The sequence below is a fragment of the Eulemur rufifrons genome, chromosome 25 (assembly GCF_041146395.1).
Source record: "Eulemur rufifrons isolate Redbay chromosome 25, OSU_ERuf_1, whole genome shotgun sequence".
NCBI lineage: Eukaryota > Metazoa > Chordata > Mammalia > Primates > Lemuridae > Eulemur > Eulemur rufifrons.
Genome location: NC_091007.1, coordinates 155,971 through 178,629, shown reverse-complemented (window position 1 = coordinate 178,629; position 22,659 = coordinate 155,971). Strand labels below are relative to the sequence as shown.

At 54.0% G+C, this 22,659-nt stretch overlaps 1 protein-coding gene across 3 annotated transcripts in view; it reads right to left on the bottom strand.

Moving 5' to 3' along the window:
- The window catches only part of PFKP (phosphofructokinase, platelet), a 46,265-nt gene extending 26,098 nt beyond the window's left edge, over nt 1-20,167 (bottom strand). For all 3 annotated transcript variants that reach the window (XM_069458965.1, XM_069458966.1, XM_069458967.1), the window contains exons 1-3: nt 20,008-20,167; nt 11,648-11,721; nt 1,383-1,460 (exon numbers count right to left, since the gene is read on the bottom strand). In XM_069458965.1, the coding sequence (XP_069315066.1) occupies nt 1,383-1,460; nt 11,648-11,721; nt 20,008-20,119 (264 nt within the window). In that variant the 5' untranslated portion in view covers nt 20,120-20,167. The remainder of the gene's footprint in view (nt 1-1,382; nt 1,461-11,647; nt 11,722-20,007) is intronic.
- Between the last annotated feature and the right edge of the window lie 2,492 nt (nt 20,168-22,659).

Below are 22,659 nucleotides of genomic sequence, written 5' to 3'. Positions count from 1 at the left end.
CACACTCACGGCACGGAGGTGCAGCATGGAGACACACACGTGCACACTCCCGTGCACAGCACGGACACACACACACACTCACACATGTACACACTCCTTTACACAAAGCAGACACACATGCACACCCCTCAGAGACACACAGCACACAGTACATCACAGACACAGCAGACACACCCCACACGCAGCCCCAGACACACTACACAGATACACACCCCTATACACACGCACCCCCTCCACACACATACACACACCCCACACATTCATAGGACACACACACAAGCCATACACCACACACTCATAAAACACTCAACACATTCACAGACCTACACACCACACACACCACACAGACACTCATATTCAATAACACACCACACACAGACACGCACTCAAGACACACACACTCACATTCTTCCACCGCACACACGTCTCCTTGTCTTCCTGTCTCCGGCCCAGCAGCCGACTGCAAATGCTCTTCCGCCTGGAATCCGGCCAACACGCCCCAGCGCTTTGCCAACGTCGCTGCCCCTGGCGGCTGTCGGGCTCCCGCCACCGTCTGTGCCGCGCAGAACGTGGGAGGCTCCCGGTGCCGAGTCTGAGACCCCCGGCATCTCCCAGGGGAACCCACCAACTTGGTTTCTTTCCATTAGAAAGTTGCTCAAAACAAGTCACAGATTAATAGACACATCTCAAAAGATGGAACCACAAGAGCTTTTCGTGACGCCCATTCTCCCCACACCGTCTCCATTTCTCAGCCGATTTGGAGCCTTCACTCCCCTGAGGTGCTCTGGGCATTCACGAGACATAAAATCTCTGCGCTCAAAGAACACGGCCTAAGGATTTTAAAAACTGCCTGTTCCACCCGCAGTGGTAAACACCTTATGTTTTGCACACAAGATCAGCCCTGATTCGGACCAGAACGGGGACGTTGTGTCCCCATTAAATTCCCAGCCCTCAGAGGCTGCCAGGTGGAATCGTTCCCAGGCTTTGTTGTATTAACATCAATACTTTATGCCCAGGGATGTGCAAGAACCCAGCAGACACGGAAATTCGCAGCTGAACACACAGCACAGACAAACCAGAGTGGCCTCAACACTGTTAGTCTGGTCCAAAACACAAAAACCCCCTAGAAGTTCCAGAATGAACCACAGCCGTCACACATACCTTTTTATTGCAAGGATCATTTTACAGTTTACATCACGTGAAGCTTTTCATTTAAAAAAAAAAACTTGAATTAAATGAGAAATTAAAAGTGTTTTCTTTCCACGCAAATAGGTAAGAATAAGCCCATTAATCTGTTTTAAGTGCTACTAAAGCACAAGTATAAAAGGTTTCAGACTAAAGAGTTACTAGTTGACAGAAACAAACAGCAACACGGTACCCACCACTTGGAGGATGCTCGAGACGCTCTCCCAGTTGGCCTCCACGATATTAGTACCTCCATCGACCATGCCTTGGTAGCCCTAGGTGGGACGATAAAAACACGAGTTAGACTGTATTAGAATGTTAATTGATCCTTAGATGATAGACAATGGAAATACAAATGACAACGAATAGAACATTAAGTCCCTAAGTATCCAGTAGTTAGAAGTCACAGCACCATACAGGTGCTGGGTAGAAATATTAAATGATGAGAAAGCCTCTTAAATTTAATCTCTACTGGTGGGAATTTCCACCCAGACTTATCCAGGGAGCACAATAAGGAATCCAGTGGTTTGCCTCTGGCCCAGGGGTTCCCGAGAGACTGCAAAGGGACATGTTTACCCTGCGTGTTTACAACTTAACACCGACTCACACACACACTGTGTTCTCAACCACATCACAAACACGAAAGCATTTTGTCGGGGGCTCCACCCGCCAAGGCGATCCAGGCTACTTTAGCTAGATGTTAAATGTTTTTAAACAGCACAACTTAATAATTGAGTCAGCTTTACCTGCCAGTTAATGACATTTTACTGCATTGGTGACTTAGGTATCAATGCACCTTTGCACAGAAGCCCAGGGACGGCGACCTTTCAACTCTGATAGCATCGCACCCCCCACCTTCAAAAAACACACGAGATCAAGAAATGCAGAAAGGCCCACTTGCATCTTCGTCTACGGAACTTACTTTCCACAACATGGAACCTTAAAAAGGAAGAGCTATTAGGCATTTATAAAAGCTGATCATAGTATATTATTGTGATCATATATTCATATTGTGTTCATATATTGTGATCATATTACTGTGGTTCATACCCCACCTAGTGAAGGTCTAGAGGAAAGGAAGAAGGAAAAAAGGTTTCTAAAAATGAAATGGCTCATTGATTATGGAGCTTTGTGGATAAATCAATCAATAGCAGGTATCTTTATGGTTGATCAGTTTGTGTACTTATATTTATAAATGTAAATTTTTATGAAAAAATGTTATGTGTGTGTGTGTGTGTGTGTGTAATCTAGTCATGTATGTGACAAACAGGAAAGGAGAAAGCAGCGTGGAAGGGAACAGAGACAGGACAGCCAGAGCAGGTTCACTTTCATGCTGGCAAGCGTGACCTGCACGGTCCCAGGGCCCCCGGTCCCCAGACTGCTCACTCGTCACCGTCCTCTCGGCCCCCAGGCTGCCACAGGGACCACCCAGAGTGGCCCCCTCCGCAGCGAAGCCACAGAGCGTCTTCTAAACACACCCCGGTCTAACTCTAGGGACCACTTATCTTTTTATTACAGTCTCCCTCTTTCTGAAAACCTTACAGAGAACAGACTTTAGTAGATTCCCCTTAAAGTGTGGAGCATGGTGCAACCGTCCCCGTGGAGGGCGAGAGTGTCACGCAGGAATGAGACCGATCCGGGTCCCCTCTGGTCAGAGCCACTGTCTGCATCCGGTCCTGGTGCTCACGGTCTGCCCACAGCAGGGGCCGCATCAGGCACAAGTCACCACCCACACAGGCACACCCTCCTCACCCTACGGGGCTCCCGGGGGTCTTATTCCTACAGAATATTAAAGTGGGTGGGTGGGGGAGGGATCATAGTTAGCCAAGCCCGAGGGCTGCGCCTCGAATTCTCTCCACCGCCCCCAGCTCCCAGGCTTCTGCTAAGAATCACGCTTCACTCTGTGTGCGCCACGACACGCCATTCTCGAGACACGAGCACGACACTGAAGCATCTACCGCAGGTGGCCGCCCTGACTCTGCAGGCTCATCTCCAGCAAGCTTGAGAGGCAGGGGGACCACGTGGGTCTAGGAGCCAGACGCCACCCCTGTGCTGAGAGGGACCCCAGCTGGAGGGAGGCGTCTGAGAAAGAGGCGGGGGCGGCAGCCACAGACGGGGACCCGCCCGCACAGGCAGGACGCAGACAGACCCCCTGAGCTCGCACAGTGACAGCCCAGTGACAGCCCAGTGACAGCCGGCAGCAGCTCCTGTGCGTCATTAGGTTGTCAGGTAAATAGAGGCTGCCGGGAAGGGAGCTGTCGGCTGCCCCACCCAAGAGGAGACCGAGCGGGCTAAAGCATCCCACAGCCTGGGGGCTGCGCCAGCCGCACCCAACAGCAGCAACTTCCAGACCATTCCGGGGGCGTGTGCCACCCCAGACGCCGCTCCGCGGTCAGCGGCCGCATGCCATCTTGGCTGCTTGCGGTATTAGCAGGGAACAGAACTTCCTTCCTCCTTATTCGCAGGGTTTAAATACTGATCTAATAAAACGTTGCCTTTCCTTTCTACAATTCTCCCTGCTTCTCGAGCAATAACATGGAGATGTTCTACAAACCGTAACAAACATTGTGAAAAGCAAAATGTTTTCTAGAAATAATTGGATTATTTTGTGGAGCGTAGAGGCGAGGGAAGCATTTGAAAACCTAAAAAGGAAGACTTTCTTAGCGCTGCGCTCGGAGCTCTCCTTATGACACACATGTGCTGAGCTGCTAGGAAATGACTCATTCTTTAATTTGCAAAGTCATTACAGCCATGTTACATTGGAACAGTAACTACCAACGGCAGCTCTAAGCTGTCTCTTACTAACAAGGAAGATGGGGCTAAATTAGGAGGACTAATTTTACCCAAATGTACTATAATGTTTAAGCTCAGCTGAGTTTTTTTTTTTTTTTTTCCTCCTATGGAAGTCTCCTTGGAAGGCTGAACACTTATTATAATACAGCCAAAGCCAAAACATTTTCTAAAATTCCCTTTTGGAATTTGCCTTCTAAACCAGTGTTATGACTCACATAAGAAAACAAACCATAAAGCCTTTAAATTTACGCTCAGCTTTTGACAAAAATAACACCGTCTGCCTTGTTGATCCTAATTTCCAACAGGAACCTAGGAGCTCCTCACCGGGCTGTGTCAGACCCACCGTCCAGCAGAAGTTTTTACATAGAGTCATCTGATCTCATCTACGAACAAGCCACAGGCTCTGAGGTCATTTCAGCGTCTTGTTTGAAATTGCCTTGAACAATGTCAAAAAAGCATAACAGCCTCCTAATTGATTACGCCGGAGACAGCACTAGATTTAGGGGTGGTTCTGCCCAGACTTTCAGGCATCTGTTGAATCTGTTCTAAACTGGGTAAGAGCCAGTGCACCTGTCAGCAGCTCCTTCTCCCGTGAGATCCTGTACGTATTTTTTTTTTTAATTAAAGACCCAAAGGGAAGTTATAATCTCATGTTACAGCAAAGTGATATTTCTTTTAGAATGCTTCTTCCATGGGTCCATATGTCTTCTCCACTGGGTGATGCTTTTTTCCCCAATCTGATCTCCTGAATCCTTTTTTCCTTCCCCCTCATTTCTTCAGCAGCTTTTAGTAATAGCTCAGAAGATCTCTCCTGCACAGGATAATTATTGTTCTTGATAAAAATTACACTTAAGTTTGCAACTCTACAAACTTCCTGAATTCTTCAGTAGACAACTAACCGTGCAAATGGTAAACGTTCCAACTACCAGAAGGAAAACAAGCTACCAAAGGTAACACACTTTAGAAGTATTTTCTAGATCTTGTTATCAGCTACTTCTGAGGGATATAGTTACTGCGTTCAGGGGTTTATCTACGGGCTTTGCTGCTTCTGAGTAAATCAACTTTTTTTTGTTTTCCCTAGAATCCAGGTTTCCTTGGTTTATTCTGTAATAATGTAAAGCACTTCACCTACAGAGCTCAGAGCAAGTATGTAGAGCAGTCAGCTCTGAACAGCTGGTCTAGTCTTGGATTTAAAAACACCATCGTTCAAAACTAGGTGTTCGTGAAAAATGGGTGGCAGAACGTTCTGCCAATGGCTCTCCAAGGTCAGGATTTGTGACTTTATTTTGCACAGGACACTCACATGCGGAACCTGAGGTTATACAGTTCCTCCCCACACCCAGAGCCCTGCCCCCACCCGGGGACTCACCAGTCCCCCACACGAGCATGCTCACTGATTCAGTCCTTCATGGAAAATTCCCACGGAGCAGCCTAAGGATTTGTCCCTGGTGAGATGTGGTCACCTCTAAAATTCTAAGAGAGGTTAGCACATGACAAGCCATCATGGAGCCCTGCACTCGGTCCTTTGGGGCGAGAAAGGGTAAAATCAGACCGTCCCCAACACGTCACCACTGGTGCTGTGACCTGTTCTCTCCTTGTCAAGCAGTTTCACCTGCCACCATTATGCACAGATTCCAAGAACACAGACACTATCCGGATCACAAAACACCCACAGAGAAGTGACCAAGTCCCCCTTCCCCAGCCGCAGAGAGTCCAGGCTGGGGAGGGGGTGACAGCTCTTCTGCTTAGAAGGGTTGGTTTTGCTCGGTTGTTTTGTCAAAAGCGTGACATTTCTCTCTATTAACATCATGTGTGGCGGGGGAGGGGGTTCGTCCTATCCAAGAGGACAATGATGTTCCCTCTGGCTCACAGACGGCTCCCTCTATCCGGGACGGGAAAATGGTACCAATCTGTTACTGGCTACAACCGAGCTTGTTTATTGGTGTCTGAAGTCAAACCACGACGCTCAGGGGCTGAAACAAGGGAAGCCCTAAGGTGGCACCCGGACAAGCCCAGCTCGGACAGGCGGCTGGGCTGGGGACACCCGGGGACCCGCACGCCGGGGCGAGGACCACAGCATGGCGGCTGCTGCTGTCCTAGCGTCCCTCGTTCTAACACATTTAGAATTTGTTGTCGTTAATCATGAAAAGATTAGCTGCCTGCAGGAATGACCACAACTATTCCTGGTCTTTCTTCGGGGTGTGGAGGACGACAGAGACAGGCTTGATAACATTTACACAAGGACAGGCCCAAACTCTTAATTTTTTTTTTTTAAAGATGACCCTTAGTTCTATTTAAAGAGCTATAGTAGGAATGATTTTTAAATCTTTAGAATAACCTGCAACCACAAAATACTCAACCCCACCCCCCCATCAAACTAACTACAGCAGCTGCCTGTGCCCTGCAGTTCTGCTCACTGACTGACTCCCCCCACCCTGGCGCCGACCTACCCCAGCCCAGGGCCGTCTATGCCGGGCACGGCCTGTTGTATTAACTCAGAGCATTTGATGTATTTGCCGTCACCATTTCCAAGAAGCTAAAGCCATTAGGTTTCTAAGGAAAAAACCCTAGCTAAAGTGGAAAAAAACAAAGAAGCCACAATTGGCTCACCAGGTGGAAAGGAATGGGTTAACGGGCAAACCCTCCCACGTCTCCCAAACGGAGCCCAAAGGCCTGGCGGCACCAAGCGCAGGCCTGGCCCCGAGTCACAGGCGCTCAGCAGCGGCCAGATGGACACTCCGTCAAACCAAGCGCCAGGCTTTAGCAGAAATACCAGCGTTTTCACATAGATCCTACTAAAGGGGAAAACCTAATGGATGCCAACCTGCTTAGCTGTTTTGGTCTGTGGGTCGCCTGGGAAGCTCTAGGTAAACCTAGAAACTAGACTATGCAGGAACAAACATGTTGGATAAATTACTAGATGATACTTTAAAAAAAAAAATAATGAAACCAAACATGTAAATTCGAGCCCAAGTAGGTCTAGAACAGTGGCCCCCACGGAGTGATTCTGCCCCTGAGAGGACGTTTGGTGACCTCTGGAGACATCTCTGACTGCGGTGACCGCAGGGTGCAGGGTGCTCCTGGCCCCTTGGGGGGAGGGGTGCCGCCCCACATCCAACAGCGCACAGGACCCCCCAGAGCCAGAGCCCTGAGGGTAGAGGGAAGCCCCGGTCCGTGGGCACGACCCCGAGCCGGCCGGTGTCTGCAATTCGGACACGGCCACGAACACGTGGAGTCAGGTGAGGACCCTGTTCCACGCCTGGCCACGAAGCGCTGCACTTCTTGTCCTCCGCCAAACAGCCCCGTGTCCTGCCGGTGCCCGGAATTTTCCTAGCACTTCCCACCGGCGAGGCAGGAGGGCTCATGTCATTGTCATTGGTCCGACGAGGACACCGGAGTGAAAGGCTAATTTATGTATCCGCAGCCCCTGGGCTGCTCACTGTGGCTCACTCACCCAAACCCCAGGAGAGAGGCACGCAGGACTCACAGGGCTGGGGTTTGAAGCAGCCGTCTGTGTTACGGCTGAGTAACGTTCCACCGTGGATCACGGCATGGGCTCGACTGCGTGTCCATCAGCTGAGGATGGAGAGAGTGGGGTACTACTCGGCCACGAGAAGGGGGGATCCTGTCGTCCGCAGCAGCGTGGGCGGGACTGGAGGACCTCACGTTACGTGAAATAAGCCCGGCACAGGAGCTATTAACATGCGCAGGAGATTAAAAAACCGAACTAGAGACAGAACAGAATGACAGTTCCCAGAGGGTGGGAAGGGTAGGGAGGAGGCAGGGTGGGCGAGAAAGTGGGGCTGGTTAATGGGTGAAAATACAGTGAGACAGAAGGAAGAACAGCCAGTGACAGGTGGCACAAGAGGGACAGCACAAACAGCAACAATTTGTTGTGTATTTCAAACTAACTAAGAGTGGAAATGGAACGTTCCTGGCACAAAGGAACATTGAACGCTTGCGGTGGTGGAGACCCGTCACCCTGGTTTGATCGCTGCACATTGTACGCTCGTCTCTAAACATCACACCTTCCCTACAAATGTCTATTACTGTGGACCCACGATAATTAAAACTTAAAGAGCAGCCTGGACACGACTACACCCGGAACCCAGGGCTCTCTGCAGCAGGCGCACCATCAAACCTCTGCCCGGAGCCGCCACGCCGGGCGGGGTGTGTGGGTCACACGCAGCCTCACTCCGGCCCGGCCAGGGCTGGGTTGCCAAGTGAGCAGAGAGTAAACGTGCAGATTTCAGGGTGTTTGGGATTTTAAAAATCCAGATATAGGATGTTTACATCAGCAAAGGCCAGCTGATGATATCCCAGACTGATTCGATGCAGTTAGATAACACTTATCGCTACTGCTGAGCAGAGCGCCTGCTACCCGGGCAGGGTCCCGCTGTCCTGAGAGGGAGTTTATGTCTCCAGCGAGCCCCGAGGCACAGCCGATGCCGGGGGACCATCTCCCGCAGAGAGACACAGAACAGGACCCGCTCACTAGACTCTCTTGCTTTTTTGGGAGGAGGTGAGGAAGGGGTGTCGTGAGAAGTGTCCTGTCGTCACCAGACAGGTGACTTCAGTTCCAGGGAGTCGATCCCCAGGCTGCTAACATTTCCCTCCAGTGAGAGAATTCTGGGAGCCTGAAAATTCTTGGTGCCCAAAGCCATAAATACTGCAGTTGGCGATGCTTCGAGATGTCCTCGATCCAAGGTGCCACTTCCTAACAAAGCAGTGGTCGTGAGAACCAGAATAGTCCTAAAGCCCACGTGCACGCGAGGATTCATTCTGGCAACATCCCCGCGGAGGAGCTGCAGAGACTTGCGCTTCCCTCCAGGAAATGAGGCCTGATCCCTCAGGATCCCTCCAGCCCTGGGCAGCAGAGAGGGGCTCACAGTGGCCTGGAGGAAGCTCCTGCTACCTGGGGGCAGCGTGGACCTCAGGGACCCCCCTTTCCTGGTGGACGACGAGGAGAGTAAATCTGGCTGGCCTCAAAAGCAAGCCCACAGTCTCCGGTGTGGGCCCACGGGGTGTGCCGCACATCGATCCCTTAATTCTGAAACTCGCCATGTCCCAGAGGTGTGGCTCTGAAGACATCTAAGCAGCCCCAGAACACAGACGGACACAGGGACCCATGACAGCCAAAGGCACAAAACCCTCAAATCGGAGCAGGTGGTCCCGTTCCCACACGAAGATCCAGCACTCAGGCACCCCCCACCTCACCACCCCCCGCCCCTCCCCAGGGAACAGCGTTCAAACCAGACACAGGGGCAGCCCTTGGCCCAAGGCAAGCTCCTCCACCTGGGCACTGTTGGCATCTGGGGCCAGACAGCTCTTTGGGGTGGGGCCCTGCCGTCCATTGCGGGCTGCTGGGCAGCACCTCTGGGCTCCACCCCCTACGCCAGAAGCAGTTCTTCCCTCCAACAATGGGACAATGGAAAACTGTCTCCAAACCTCGGCAAACGTCCCGGGGGTGGATCACTCCTCCCATCCTGGGCTGGCAGGCAGAGGGGTTGACTCTCTTCCCAGCCCTGCCTGACCAGCTGGTTTCTTTAACTGTGAAATAACAGAAACAGCTTCCTTCCTCTCCCCCTGCACCCACGGAGCCCCCGTGAGGACTGAGGCGGTCGCTGTCCCCAAGGGGCTTCGACTCAGGGCACGACCGCCAGTGTCAGAGACACGGAGAACTGCAGTGGGCCATGAAGTCACAGCTTTCCTGGGGTTTTCTGTGAGCCACGAGTCTTCGGTGACTTCAAAAACACTTTGCTGTTAATAATTATAATGGCAAAACCTCATCTGAGGATGCTCCAGCCCCAAAGAGCTTTTTACGGCCACTTTCGCTATGGGGAACTGCCCTCAGGCTGGGGCGCAGCGGTCTTGCCCAAGTACAAGGCAGAACGCTCACCCGCCCCGCCCAAAAAAAGAGAGAGAGAGAGAGAAGGCAGAGGAAACCAACTCAGCCTGCACACACAGGCTCTGCGGCAGGGGCAGAACAAACAAACCAGCCACCGCCAGGGGCAGGTGAGAGACCCTCTCGAATGTCCGTGCAAATTCCAGAGCGGGAGGGGGACAGGGCTGCCACGTGCAGAGTCTAATGTGCACATTCCGGGTCTGCGAGCAGGGACGGCCGGGCCCAGGAATGGAAATTCACAAGGGTGATCTGACCTTACAAAGATCTGCATATTAAACGATAGAACAATAATCTGGAAATGCTCCCGTTAGACCCGTCCTTTTAAAGCTGCCCCCAGATCAGATCGATGCAAACAAAAACCACATAACCATAGTTCAAATCAAGCAAAGCAAAACACAGGGAAAAAAACCTCTTTCCAGCAAATCGTAAACACATGGGTTATACAGACAAACGAGCAAAGAATATGAGCGGCCATTTCACAAAAGGGACAATGGACTTAGGAAGCAGACAGAGGAGCCCCTGGCAGCCCCGGGAGTCAGCCGCACGCAGAGCCCGCAGGGGCGGGTGTGACACTCCTGGCTTGGCTGGGCGCAGGGCTGGAGTGGGCTGCAGCCGTCACCTAGGCAGGAACCATCCCAGCCTGTTACAACGACAGTCCCGTTTAACACGGTCCGTGCCGTATCTTGGGATAAAGGCAATGATATAAACATTGAGTAACTTTAAGTATTAATTAACACAGATCTTGCGGTGTTATGACAACTTAGAAACGGCCACAACCTCAGCAGCCCACAGACACGGGACTGGCAGAACAGACAAAGGGCGGAGGGACGAGACACCAGTGTGATGGGACACTGTGGGAACGTTCAAAGCAACATCACGGAAACTATGTAGCAAGTAGAAAACGGTCACAATGGTAAGCAGAAAACATAGTACGTAAAATACGTTTGCTATAATTTTAATAATGCACATATTTCCTCCTGTTCTTTTATATATATAAAAAATACTGGGAGGAATCAGACTAAGATGCTAACGGTGATTTTGGAGGAAGTAAGTGATTTCTAAAAATATATTCCTTTCTTCCCATTTTTAACACTATGTTGCATTTTATAAATTTAAATTTTTTTTTTCTAATAGTTTTTGAAATAAATAACGTAGTCCACACCCTGCTGGCACCTTCCCCGCCGACACCCCTCAGCCCTCGCTGCCAGGGCCTTGCGGTGGGGGATGAGGCGTGGTCGCATTTGACTACGGAGTCTCCGCTTTGAAGCCAACGCAGAACAGATGCCAGGGAGGTGGATGGATTTTACATTAACGACGAGAAGCTCAAAGTGGCTGTTTCTCCGTATTTCTCTTGATGTTTCCCCAAACTCAGCCTACACTGGAAACAAACAGGCCACTTCTATGGGAATGAGAGCTCCACGCAAACATGACGATTTGGGCTCCCTGATCCCGGCAGGCCAGGCCGGGAAGTTGACATGGAAACGGCCTTTTGGGCTCCGTCTCGTGCTTCCCCTGCACTTCCTAAGCCCGAACTCGCAGCCCAGGGGTCCGCGGAGCCCAGGGGACATGGCCTGCGTGTGAGCGCCCCTGGCCGGGGCTGCCACGGGCTGGGGGGTCGCACGCTGCCCCGCAGGACCCGGCTGTCTGCTCGCCCGGGCTGTGCTTGGCGGGAGGTCTCGGGACAGTGGCCTGTGACCGCAGGGCCCTGGGCGAGGGGGGGCAGGAGTCGGCGTCACAGCATGGAGGGACGGGAGCAGCACTGACCTCGCATATGAAGTACACCTTGGCCCCCACGTATATTCCCATGCGCACCACGGCGCGGACGGCGGCGTTCATACCTGCGAAGGGAACAGGGACAACAGTTACCGAGGAGCCTCGGGTCGTCCTGGCTCTGCCACCCCGGCCCCGTGACTGTGGGTAAAACTGCAGGACCTCCCAGCCTCAGTTTCCCCGTGTGAGAAATGGGTGCCACATGCACCTCCAGGATTGGGTGAGGATGAGGAGGAACAGCCAGGGCGGAGCGGGGTGCCCTGCGCGGCGGGGGGCCAGCCTGGGAGGGCCCGGGGGGCTTTCGGTTCAGCACGGCGCCGCCTGGATTTGGCACGGACGCGTAGGTAACGCCATCCGGTCACAATACGACACGAGGGACAGGCATTTTTAAATAGCCAAATTCTGTGTCTGTGACTTGAGAAGGAGATAAAAAATGGACTATTTCATCATCAGCTACCAGTGGGGGGGGGGGGAAATACCCTAGCCAATGGGCTTAAATATAAATCACGTGATTTTGTTAGAAGAAAACTTAAACTAAACTGGCATACTATAAATAATCATACCTAACCAAGGTAAATCAAGGAAATTTCTCCCACTTTATTTAAAAGAAATTAAGAGCAGCATTATGCAAAGTATCATCATATAGGTCTGGGAGACTCGGTTTTGCTGTCCACTGAAGTCCTCCCTGGGCAGCTGAAAACTTATTTGAACGCCGGAGCCTCGTGGAGCCACCGCGAGGGGCCCCTATCTCGGTCTGGGCTAACGCGCTGAGAGGGCCACGTCCAGGCCACGCAGAAGGACGGACTGTTTCAGGGTCTTTCACCCAACACGTCCGCCGCTGTTCCTGGTCATATTTCAGGTGTCCTGGATTAATGCATTTTGTTCTGGTAGCCTGACCTGGGAACCGAACAACTTTCCTAAGTGTTTCCGTGGAAACATGTAATCTTCCTACCAAGCAGAAATTCTAATATTTGGAAAAGAACCTCTTCATAATTTGCAAAAATCTACACCCCAGTCCTCAGGAAAGGTATAGCCTTGTTATGAGAACCAAAAATGAACTTTCAGATGGTCGGGGAGCAGTTAAATAGCAAATATGTGATCATTACTCAAAGTGCAACAGAAAAGACAGGTTGTTAAGCTATTTTCTTGATACTACCTGTTCTGCAATAGCTTCTTACTAAAGTACAGGGCAGGTAAGAAAGAGTCACAGGACAACTTCCCCCCTGAGCCCAGAGAGAAAGTTCTGGGCAGGTCTCACTGACCGATGCTCTGGGGTGGGGTTCTCGTTTGCAAACGCTTCCTGAGATTCTGTTCTGATAACACTTAAACTGCAATTGTTTTCAAAAAAACAAGGAATACACTGATGCTAATGCAATAATTTGGGTGGATCCTTTTATCTCCTGTGTTGTCTGGTGAGTGTCAAACCTCCCCCTTAACCACTTGTGACAGCCCTGAACCCCTTTCGGGCATTTTCCCAGTGCTCATAACCACTCGAGCACTAACTTCAACATCTAAATTCCCTTTGGGTAACTAAAGTCAGGTTGCTCACTGCTCATGCTGGTTCGTCAGAAAGTGAACATCAAACCCGCCCTCTCGCACTCCTGCCACTGGGGCCCTTCCTGCGGCTTCCTCTCTGGTGACCCGGGATGGGGAGGTGTAAACCCAAAGGGAATTCTGTTGGGGGCTGGCACCCCCGGTCATAGTCCTCCTGGGCCGCCCAGGCCAGGCGTCTTGGGTTGAGGTCAGGTGGAAATTGAAACAAATCTGTGAGGGGGGGGGGTCCTCCCTCAACCACGCGCCCACCTCCCCCTGCGTGAGGACTGAGCGTCCCTCTGGGCCAGCCACCACGGACAGAGCGGAACCGCGACAAGCAATTCAATCCCACCCCAGGGCAGGTCCTAAGTGCTAAGGAGAAAGTAACGGGCAGGCAGAGGGTTGGGCTGTCTCCGTCCACCTGGAGCCGGGAGCCGGCCTCCCTGAAGAAAGTGACATCGGAGGACAGGCGGGAGGAGGGGGGGAGGTTCACAAACGGACATCTGGAAAAAACACTCAGGCCAGCAGGGGCCTGAGGCCGGAGCCTGGCATAGCAGGCTGCACCTGCGGGAGCCTGGACGGTGTCGGCCCTTCGAGAACACAGACACTCACACGGGGACCCTCTAAAAATAGGCCGCAGCACGCCCGCCACCACTGTGTGACCACACTGCCCCTTAGCGTAGCCTCCGGCCACACGTGTCTCCCCCAGATGGAGGTGCGCCGTGTCTGTGTGCCAGGATTTCAAAGACTTAGTGGGGGGGGAAAAAGAATGTAAAGTATCTTATTAATAATCAATACAATAATTGATTATGTATTAAAATAGTGGGTTAAATAAAATGGGTTAATAAATAATTATATAGATAATATATATAATATATAAGAATATAAGAATAAAGTGGGTAAAATATATTTTACGTTAGTTTCACCTGTTGGTCTCACTTTTTTTTAAATGTGGTTGCTAGCTCGTTTGAAACTCCACACAGAACACAGGGCACCACGGCAGCCTGGCTCCCACCGGGCAGAGGTTCCTTTGAATCCGCTCTTCAAAACCACACTTGACGTACTGAGTACATCCTGTCCCCATGACCAACACAAAGCTCCTCGTGAAACGCTGATAAAAATCAACTCCAGATGCCACAACGGAGTTAATTTCCTGTTGAAGGTTTTTTTTGCAGGTTTTTCCACTTTTTGCTATTACCAACACTGCTATAAAGAACATCCTTCGACCAACCTACCTGTCTCTCGCTCTGCGCACGTGCTCTGCTTCGTCCGGCTGCACTGGGTGGGCTCCTACCCACCCACCCTGACCCACTCAGGGCCCCTGCCCACCCTCGGGAGGTGCCTGTGGGCACCCAGCATCCTGCAGCCCGCCGGGACCCTCCATCTGTGGCCGATCCTGCTTCTGGAGAGACCCCTCCCCTCTCCTCCCCACCCACGTCCCTTATCAGAGCGAGCCGGTAACGTCCACCTAGCCTCCCAGTTCACAGGTAGATCCAAAGTCCTCCCGTCTCCAGCTGCTGCCGGAGCAGGTCCAAGGTCCCTGACCAGGGTCTCCCCGGACCCCACCATATGACAGGGGCTCCTCTTCCCGGCCCAGCTCCTTCTCAGCTCTCAGCAGCCCAGCTGCAAGGCACAGTCACCACCCCACCCCCCGCCCCCCAGCCTGCGAGCTGCCGGAAGGAAGAGGCTCCACTGAGCGCCTAGAGCCCACCCTGGCACGCGGAAGGCAGTGAACACGTGGAAGAGTCACAGACACGGAAACGAAGTCTTACCAATGTTAAACCAGGGCTGACAAAGGAAGGATGAATGACGACCTGAGGTCACCATATTCCACCCTAATCACTTCTCATTAGAAAACTTCTGATCGGATCTATCACAGCTTTAGACAGGGGGTCCTATGTTAATGACTCTTCTCAGTTGCAGTTCTGGTCAAAGTCAGAAAACAATCACAAGGGACTGTGGGATGGTCTTATCTTGGAGAAACCTCCAAGGAGCTGATCTGCCTGGGTTTGCACACTGTCCCACGGACCCCAGCTCGGTGTGGCACACAGCCCCCCAGGGGACGGGTCCCCAGGTGGCTCCAGGCACATCAAGGACAGGGATGGGCTGGCAGGCGCCCAGGGCAGTCCTGCCTTTCCTCTCTTGCCTGGAGACTTTCCCTGAGGCTAAGTGTCCAGGAGGAGAGGAGGGAAGAGACAAGATGACTGGGTGACGCCTGAGGAAAGCCATGGGGACCCCATCAGGCCACTTGAGATAGCAGAGCCAGGAAGCAGGACCTATAAATAATCTCCGAGTCTTAGTGTTCTGTTCTGCCCTGCGCCCTGACAAGCACGATGACTGTAATTCCCAGCAAAGGGCTGGGTGGGGAGGACGCAGAGAACAGAGGAGCATGGCACACACTTTGGGGAAAAAAAAACCCACAATGCAAGACAGAGCTTGCTGAGAAGAGTAACTCCCAGAGGGACTCGACTCTCTCCTGGCACAGAGCTGTGGTTCCTTATCCAATGCACGTTTGTAACATCACTGCAATTGCAGCGGGCTTCCCACTCGGCACCGACGTCCACCATGACCGTGTGCTGCCTTGCCTGCATCTTCCTAATTTCAATTGCTCCCGGCGGCCCATCCAATTGGTAGAGCTCATTGGAATAGTCCTAATTCTCCCTAATAAAAGGTTGAAGTCCTCCATCAAAAGCTTTTGTTTTCCACAACCAAGGGGGGAAACAGGTTTTACTGGAAAGATGACAAAATCTCTAGCTGCTAAGGGTCATCTGAATATGTCACACAAAGCTATTTGCATTCATAGAAAATGGTCCAATTTCACCAGTCTACCCTTGTACACTGCAGTTACACCATAAATCTAACACGCTCCCTCCTAGACACAACGATGTTTGCTAATTATCATGTTTTAAACTGAAAAGACCCCATTAAAGAGCACAGATGCAGAGCTCCAGGCGAGAGGCGCGGTTGTTCCCAGCGTCCCTCTGCATTTATCCGGCTCTGAGGCCAGCAGAGCTCCAGGCCCTGAGGAGCCCTCGCAAGACTACCTTGGTGTTTGATAAATATTGTGAAACAGAAGCATCGGCTTAGCACCTGGGTCAGGCCTCCTGGAACCTCACGCTTCTGATTATGGTTTTAAAGTTCTAACATTGAAGCATTAACAGGTCAGCCCTATCGCTCTGAGGATGAGACTACTTTCTGAATAGGACGGCAGCTAGAACTCCTAGTCACCTGCCACTTCACCAGCGGAGATTCCAGGCGGGGGACAGTCAACAGCCATTCGAGTCCCTGCCAAGCACCCCGCATGGGCGCCGGGAACACGCTGGTGAACGCACACAGGTGCCCACGGCCCCCGGGCCTGGCCCGGCCCTGCCGCTGAGCTCTGAGAACTCAGGGAAGCCAGCTCCTCTCAGCTTCACCCGCTCGTGTGTAAAGTGGGAATAAATGATTAACGGTCCCCGGGAGCACCCAGTGCCCGCCGCGTCACCAGGGGTCCACGAACACTAGCTATTCCCACCACGACTGGAAAGACCCCTACGTCCTCGATTCCCCTGCACTTTCTGTAAACGTGAGGACACTGTCCACTCACCACACGCAAAAAGGACTCAGCTTCCAAATTGTGCCCACCCTGCGGATGCACCCTCGGCTCCGCCAGGCGCAGGCCCTGCAGAGGCCACAACCTGTGACTGAGACGATGATTCATTCTGGGCCTGGGCGTGGGCACTTAGTCACGGTAAGTCTGTCCATCCAGCCCAGCAGTGTAGAATCATTTCAGGCCAAAGTGAAAATCAATTTCAATGTGCAGACATTTCTGGTGACACTAGAAGATACCCAAGGAATGAGGAAAAATAAATAGCCTCCGATGATACTCCTCCTTAATTTGGGGGCTGGAGAGTCAGGAATACGGATAGGATATTCTCAGTTTTATTTTATAATTAAATAATATAAATTCCCTTGGGGTTAAAAAGCACTCCATCCCACCGGATCAAATGTTACACCAGTGTTGCTGCCTTGTTTGCTATCACTATAAAAAGGCGTTTTCTGTTCCACCGACAAAGCCACTGTATAATTATCGGTACAATTTTGAGCAAGTTGGGCTTTGCTCACTTTTGAGCACTAACTAGACGATACAGCCCATCCAACACGGTCTGGTGCATGGTGCAGTGTTTGGGACTAAGAGCTGGCAGAGCTTGGTTTAAATCCTGCCACAACCCGCCCGAGCTTCCTGGCTTTACCTAAGCGACACCTCCTTGGGGGTCTTTCTCCCTCCTCCAAAATGAAGAACGTGCATCGTGCAGCCGTGTCATTAGGCCTGGAGGTGGGCACTGAAAAGCTCCTAGCGCATAAAGTGTTCTCCACGAAGAGTAGCTGTAGCCGTCTGAACAGAGGATGTTGCCACAATTTCCTATCTGATTAGAAAATCACCCTAAAACTGAAGTCTTGAATTCATTCTCCTTGATCTCCAGCTACGAGCTAAATTCTATCTTTGGGGAAATCAAGTACTGAAATAACGTAGAATCAGGATAAAATGGTGAAAGATTAGGGATATGATAGACAACATCTCTACTCTACTCTAAGAGTCTGCACGGCAGCTGCGGTGGAGACCAGGCCCTCTGCTCACATCTGGACGTCAACTTCCTCAGGGAGAGACGCGTCCAAACGCTGGCACAGGCTCAGGACAGTGACCCAGCGGGGTAGGGCTGCTCACATGGAGTCAGTGGCTTCAGCCCTGTGCCAGGGACACCGCCCAGATAGGCGGCCAAGGCGCTTGCCCAGGACAGCCCCGATGGGACCCTGGTGAGCCTCGCTGGAGGGCACCTGCGGAGCTGAGAGCAGCGGTCTCTGATCCACCAGAGGCTACAGTATCCAGGCAACCTCTCCGGTAACCTTGGTTTTCAAAGTATCCTCTTCCGTGGAAGAGAGGAGGGCGTGGACCTCCCAACCTTTGACACGCGGCATCCTAACTCCTCCCAAGGGGCAGCACTGGGACAAGGAACAGAGAAACGCTGATTCTGCCAAATGCAAGGTGATCTCACCTGCCTGTACACGAACTGCCAAATATTTTAGCAAACTTTTGAACAGGGAGCTCAAAGAATGACCCAACAACCTGTTTTCAACAGATACAGCACCTTAACTCTAAAATAACCTTGACTCCCCGACCTTCAGGCCTGGCTGGCCGCCAGAGGTCAGCTCCCCTTCCCGCGCCAAAGGTTCCTTCTCCTCCGCGGCGCAGGGCGGGTCACCAAGGTGCTTCCCCAGCTCCGGAAGCCATTTGGGAAGTCACGCCCGATCCCACCCCATCCCAGAGGATCCTCTTCGTGCACGCTCGTCTTGGGGGGCAAGTTTCAGTGAGCGGGCCACGTAATTTTCATTTCACTTTCTACCTGTCCAATCCCAGCCTCATATACTCCGAGAGACCAGGACTCCACGAGGTACGTTTGCGCTGGGACCGTATTACTAGAACACTAACGCTAGAGTAACCCGGCTTCCCTGGACCGAGGCCGGCGGGCCTGCGGCGTCGGGCAGCGCAAAGGGACCCGACCAAGGTCTCCCCAGGATCCGGCAGGGCGGTTTCCCGTGCCCAGCGGTCTGCGCTGCGCTCGGGGGACCCCGCGTCGCGCACCGGAATCGGGCCCAGGTCGCATCGCGAGCGACGGGCCGGGTATCACGTACGCGCCCGTGGCAGGCGGGGCTGCGCCCAGAGCGCCCCAACCTGCCGCCCCCGCGCCGCCCCGCCTGCTCAAGGGCGACAGGAAGGTCACCGGCAGAGTGGGCAGAACTTGAGGGCATCCGGCCCACCCCGGGATCATCCCCTTACGGTGTGTGGTCCCGAAACGTGGGGAAAGGAGGCACCGGGCCCGCCAACCCATCTGGGGCAGCGGGAAGAGGCAAGAATCAAAATCCAACCCAGCTCAGCTGGGGGACGCGTCTCCAGCCCGAGCGCTGCATAAGGCTCCGAGGCCGAGAGTGCCTGCGAAGCGCGGTCCCCTGCCCAGTGGTTGGCCCTGCCCTAACCCGGGATTTACACCGACCGGGAAACGCCACCGTCTGCGAACCCCGGCGCCCCTACGTGCACCCAGGGCTGCAGCCGAGGCACCCCCTCTTCTAAAGTTTAAATATTCTCCTGGCGCGTCCGCGGGCGCCGGCTTGGGCCCCCCCTCCTCCTGGATATCAGCCCCGCGTTGCGGGGGCAGGGGGAGCCCAGAGTCCGCGCGCGGGCGCCGGTGACGTCCCGGAGGCTGGCGGGGAGGGGCTGCTGACCCGTTTTCGGTTTTGTCACGAGCCGGAAGGCGACAGGAGGAAGAGTGGAGGAAAGCCTCTTTCAAACCTCCCAGCGGAAACGCGAGGCGCTGCCGGGCCGCCAGGGCAGCCCGGGACGGGGACCCGGCGCACCGGATCCCGCGCCCCGCGGTGCAGGCAGCAGCCAGGACCTGCTCGCGCCGCGCGGGGGACGCGAGTAGGCGGGAGGCGCCGCGGGGACCCAGCCGTTTTTTCTACGACATTTCAGGGGCGGGGCGGGAAGACCGGGCTGGGACTGCGGCCTCGGAAGTGGCCGCGCGGTACCTAAACCTGGAGCCGCCTCGCCTGGGGTTCGGGTGCCAGACGGTCTCCGAGCGCGCTCCAGGTGACCCCGCCGTGGGTCTCAGTTTAAAAAATAAACGTGGAGGTAGAAAACTCATTGGTCTTCCTGATGCGGAATCCTAACGCCATGTCCCTTCTCCCTCCACTCCCCCCCCACCTCGACCCCTGCGGCCCCCGATCCTCCCCGGGTCCCTCTCCGCAGCCTCGCCCCGGTTCCCGGTCCCCCCACCTCGGGCGCGCACCTTGGGCATCCCCGCCGCTGGTCAGCACGCCGATGGCTTTGCCTGCGCCGGAGAGGTTCTCCAGGAACTTCCGCAGGGAGCCCTTGGTGGTGTCGGAGGCGGCGTCGTCCATGGCGAAGAGGCCAAGGATGCCGGCTCCCCGGGGCGCGCAGCAGGCAGTGAGGACCCGGCCCGCGCGCCCGACTCGTTACCGCCGCCCGGCTGCGCCCACGCCCGGCCCCAGCGCCAATGGGCGGCGGCGGCGGGCGGGGCCGGGCGCGCGGGCGGGGCGGGGCGGGCTGCGGGGACGCGGGGGAGGCGCGGGGGGAGGGGAGGTAGCGGCGCAGGAGGGCGGGGCGCTGAGCTTGGGGGGCGCTGGAGGTGGGGTCTGCGGGGAGCTTCGCTGGGGGAGGCGCAAGCAGGCGGGATCTCGTCTGTTGGGGACGCCAGGGTGGGGTGGATGGGGGGAGTGCTGCAGGTGGGGGCTAGAGAGGGAGGCTCAGAGCCGCAGGTGGGGGGGCTAGAGAGGGAGGCCTAGAACCGCAGGTGGGGATAGAGAGGGGGAACGTGCCACAGGTTGGGGGGGACAGAGAAGGAGGCTCAGAGCCGCAGGTGGGGGCAAGTGCAGGGAACATCGCTTGCGGACGCAGGAGGGCGGGGTTTCATCAGTTGGGGTGGGGTGGACTGGGGTGCTCACAGGCGAAGGCCCGCAAAGACACCCTCTCTCCCGCGAGGCCACTCTGGCGGTTGGGGACCCAGGAGGCAGAGTCGCGCGCCCCGGCTGGGCACGGGGTTCCTCCTGGGGGCAGCTCTCTCGGAGAAGCTGTGGGGGGAGATGGGTCGGGGAGGCTCCCGGGCGGCTTCCTGCTACCTGACCACCCCCCTCGGGTTTCCCGGGAGGAAGGACGGAGAGCGGGTCCTCCAGCTCCGGGGAACAGCGGGCGCGGCCGGCTGGATGGTAACGGAGCTCTTGTTGGCTCTCCCGGCCCAGCCCCGCACTAGGGAGGCGTTGCGGTTAGGAGGGTGACGCTCGACCCTCGCAGACGCCCTAGCGCCAGGCCCGGGAGCTGGAGCAGCCGGGAGGGGCGGGCGGGGCGCGGCGGGGCGCTGGGACAGCTTTCCTGCCCGAGGACGCCCGCGCGCCTGGACCGGCAGCCGGACCTCTGGCGGCTCTGCTGGGCATCTCCAAGTCCAATATGCCGGGTGATTGACCATCCACGGCCTGTGGCCTGCTTTGCTGAAAGGGCGTGTCCCCCACCAGGAGCACGGTCCTAGCGGGCACCCAGTCCCTTCAGAGGTCATCCGAGAAAGGAGGGAGGGCGCAGGCCTGAGCCCACCTCCTGTGCAACCAGTGCTCTTAGACAAAAGACGACGACGGGAAAGGGGACTAAGCCACAGAGGTCCGCCACAGCAGCACGAAGGAGCTACCTGCTTTAGGGCAATCCTGGCGAGAGACACAAAGCTGGGTTGGGCGCGTGCCACCTCCTCCTCCGGCCCAGCGCTCTGATCATCAAACATTTATTGCAAAAGAGAAACAGCATCAGCTGTAGACAAGACCGGATGGTCTGAGCTCCACCCTGGCCAGAATTAATGGAGCAATTCCTAGCCCGCAACGGTGCTCAGAATCACCTGCACAGCCCCCGCCCCCAGCCACTCAAGCCCGGGGTCTGGGAGCGCAGCCACCCCCCCCCCCCCCTCGGTCATTCTGATGAGTCAGAGCCCGAGAGCAGTGGCGCTAATGGAAGGAGCCTGAGCATCATTGTTCTAACAAGACAGGAGAGGGCCGGGTGCTCTGGCCGCGGCACGTGGGGGCCTTTACCTTCCCGGGCTGGAGGGCAGGGCCAGGCCCCAAGAACCGCCCCCCCCCCCAGGCGGCCCACAGCCAGGATTTGCGCTGGAAAATAGGAGGGCTACCCCGTCCTGCCTTTCTGGACCAAATGACACTTTAATTTGGTGCACACAAATTTATTTTAGCCAAATCCCTTTATCTTCTTATAAAATTAGTATTTTTATAATTTAAAGTCAGGGAATTGGTCATCTGCCGTCAAATTGTAATATAGAAAATGGTACATACAAACTAACAGTTCAAACACAAGTGAAATAAATTATGAGTAAAAAGATACACTGGAATAATATCCAATTGCTGTTACAATTACGAAAATAAATATCTACTGATATGGAGATACGTTCAGGACATTTAAGTAAAAAGGCAGCTTGGGAACAACGTGTGTCTGTGTGAGTGTGTGAGTGTGTGTGTGTGAGTGTGCGTCTGGATGTAAATGCATCTGGCTATTTCCTTCCTTTTGCTTATTATGAGTAATGTATTTTTTTCTCCCATGAACAAGTATTGTTTGGGAAAAAATACGAACAACTGAACATTTCTGTAATTACCAGTGTTACATCAGAGCATAGGGGAGAGAGGTTGTTCTCCAATGAAAAATAATCGGTGCTCACCTGTTGTCCCCGCTGCTAGGCAGGCTGAGGCAGGAGGATCGCTCAGGCCCAGGAGCTGGAGGTTGCAGTGAGCCACGATGATGCCACAGCACTCTACTCAGGGTGACAGAGCAAGACTGTGTCTCAAAAAAAAAGGAGGGGTTATACATTAATTTCCCAGTTAGAAAACGAAATCATGATTTTAGCAGTGTTAGAATCAGGTAATTAAGTTATAAATTG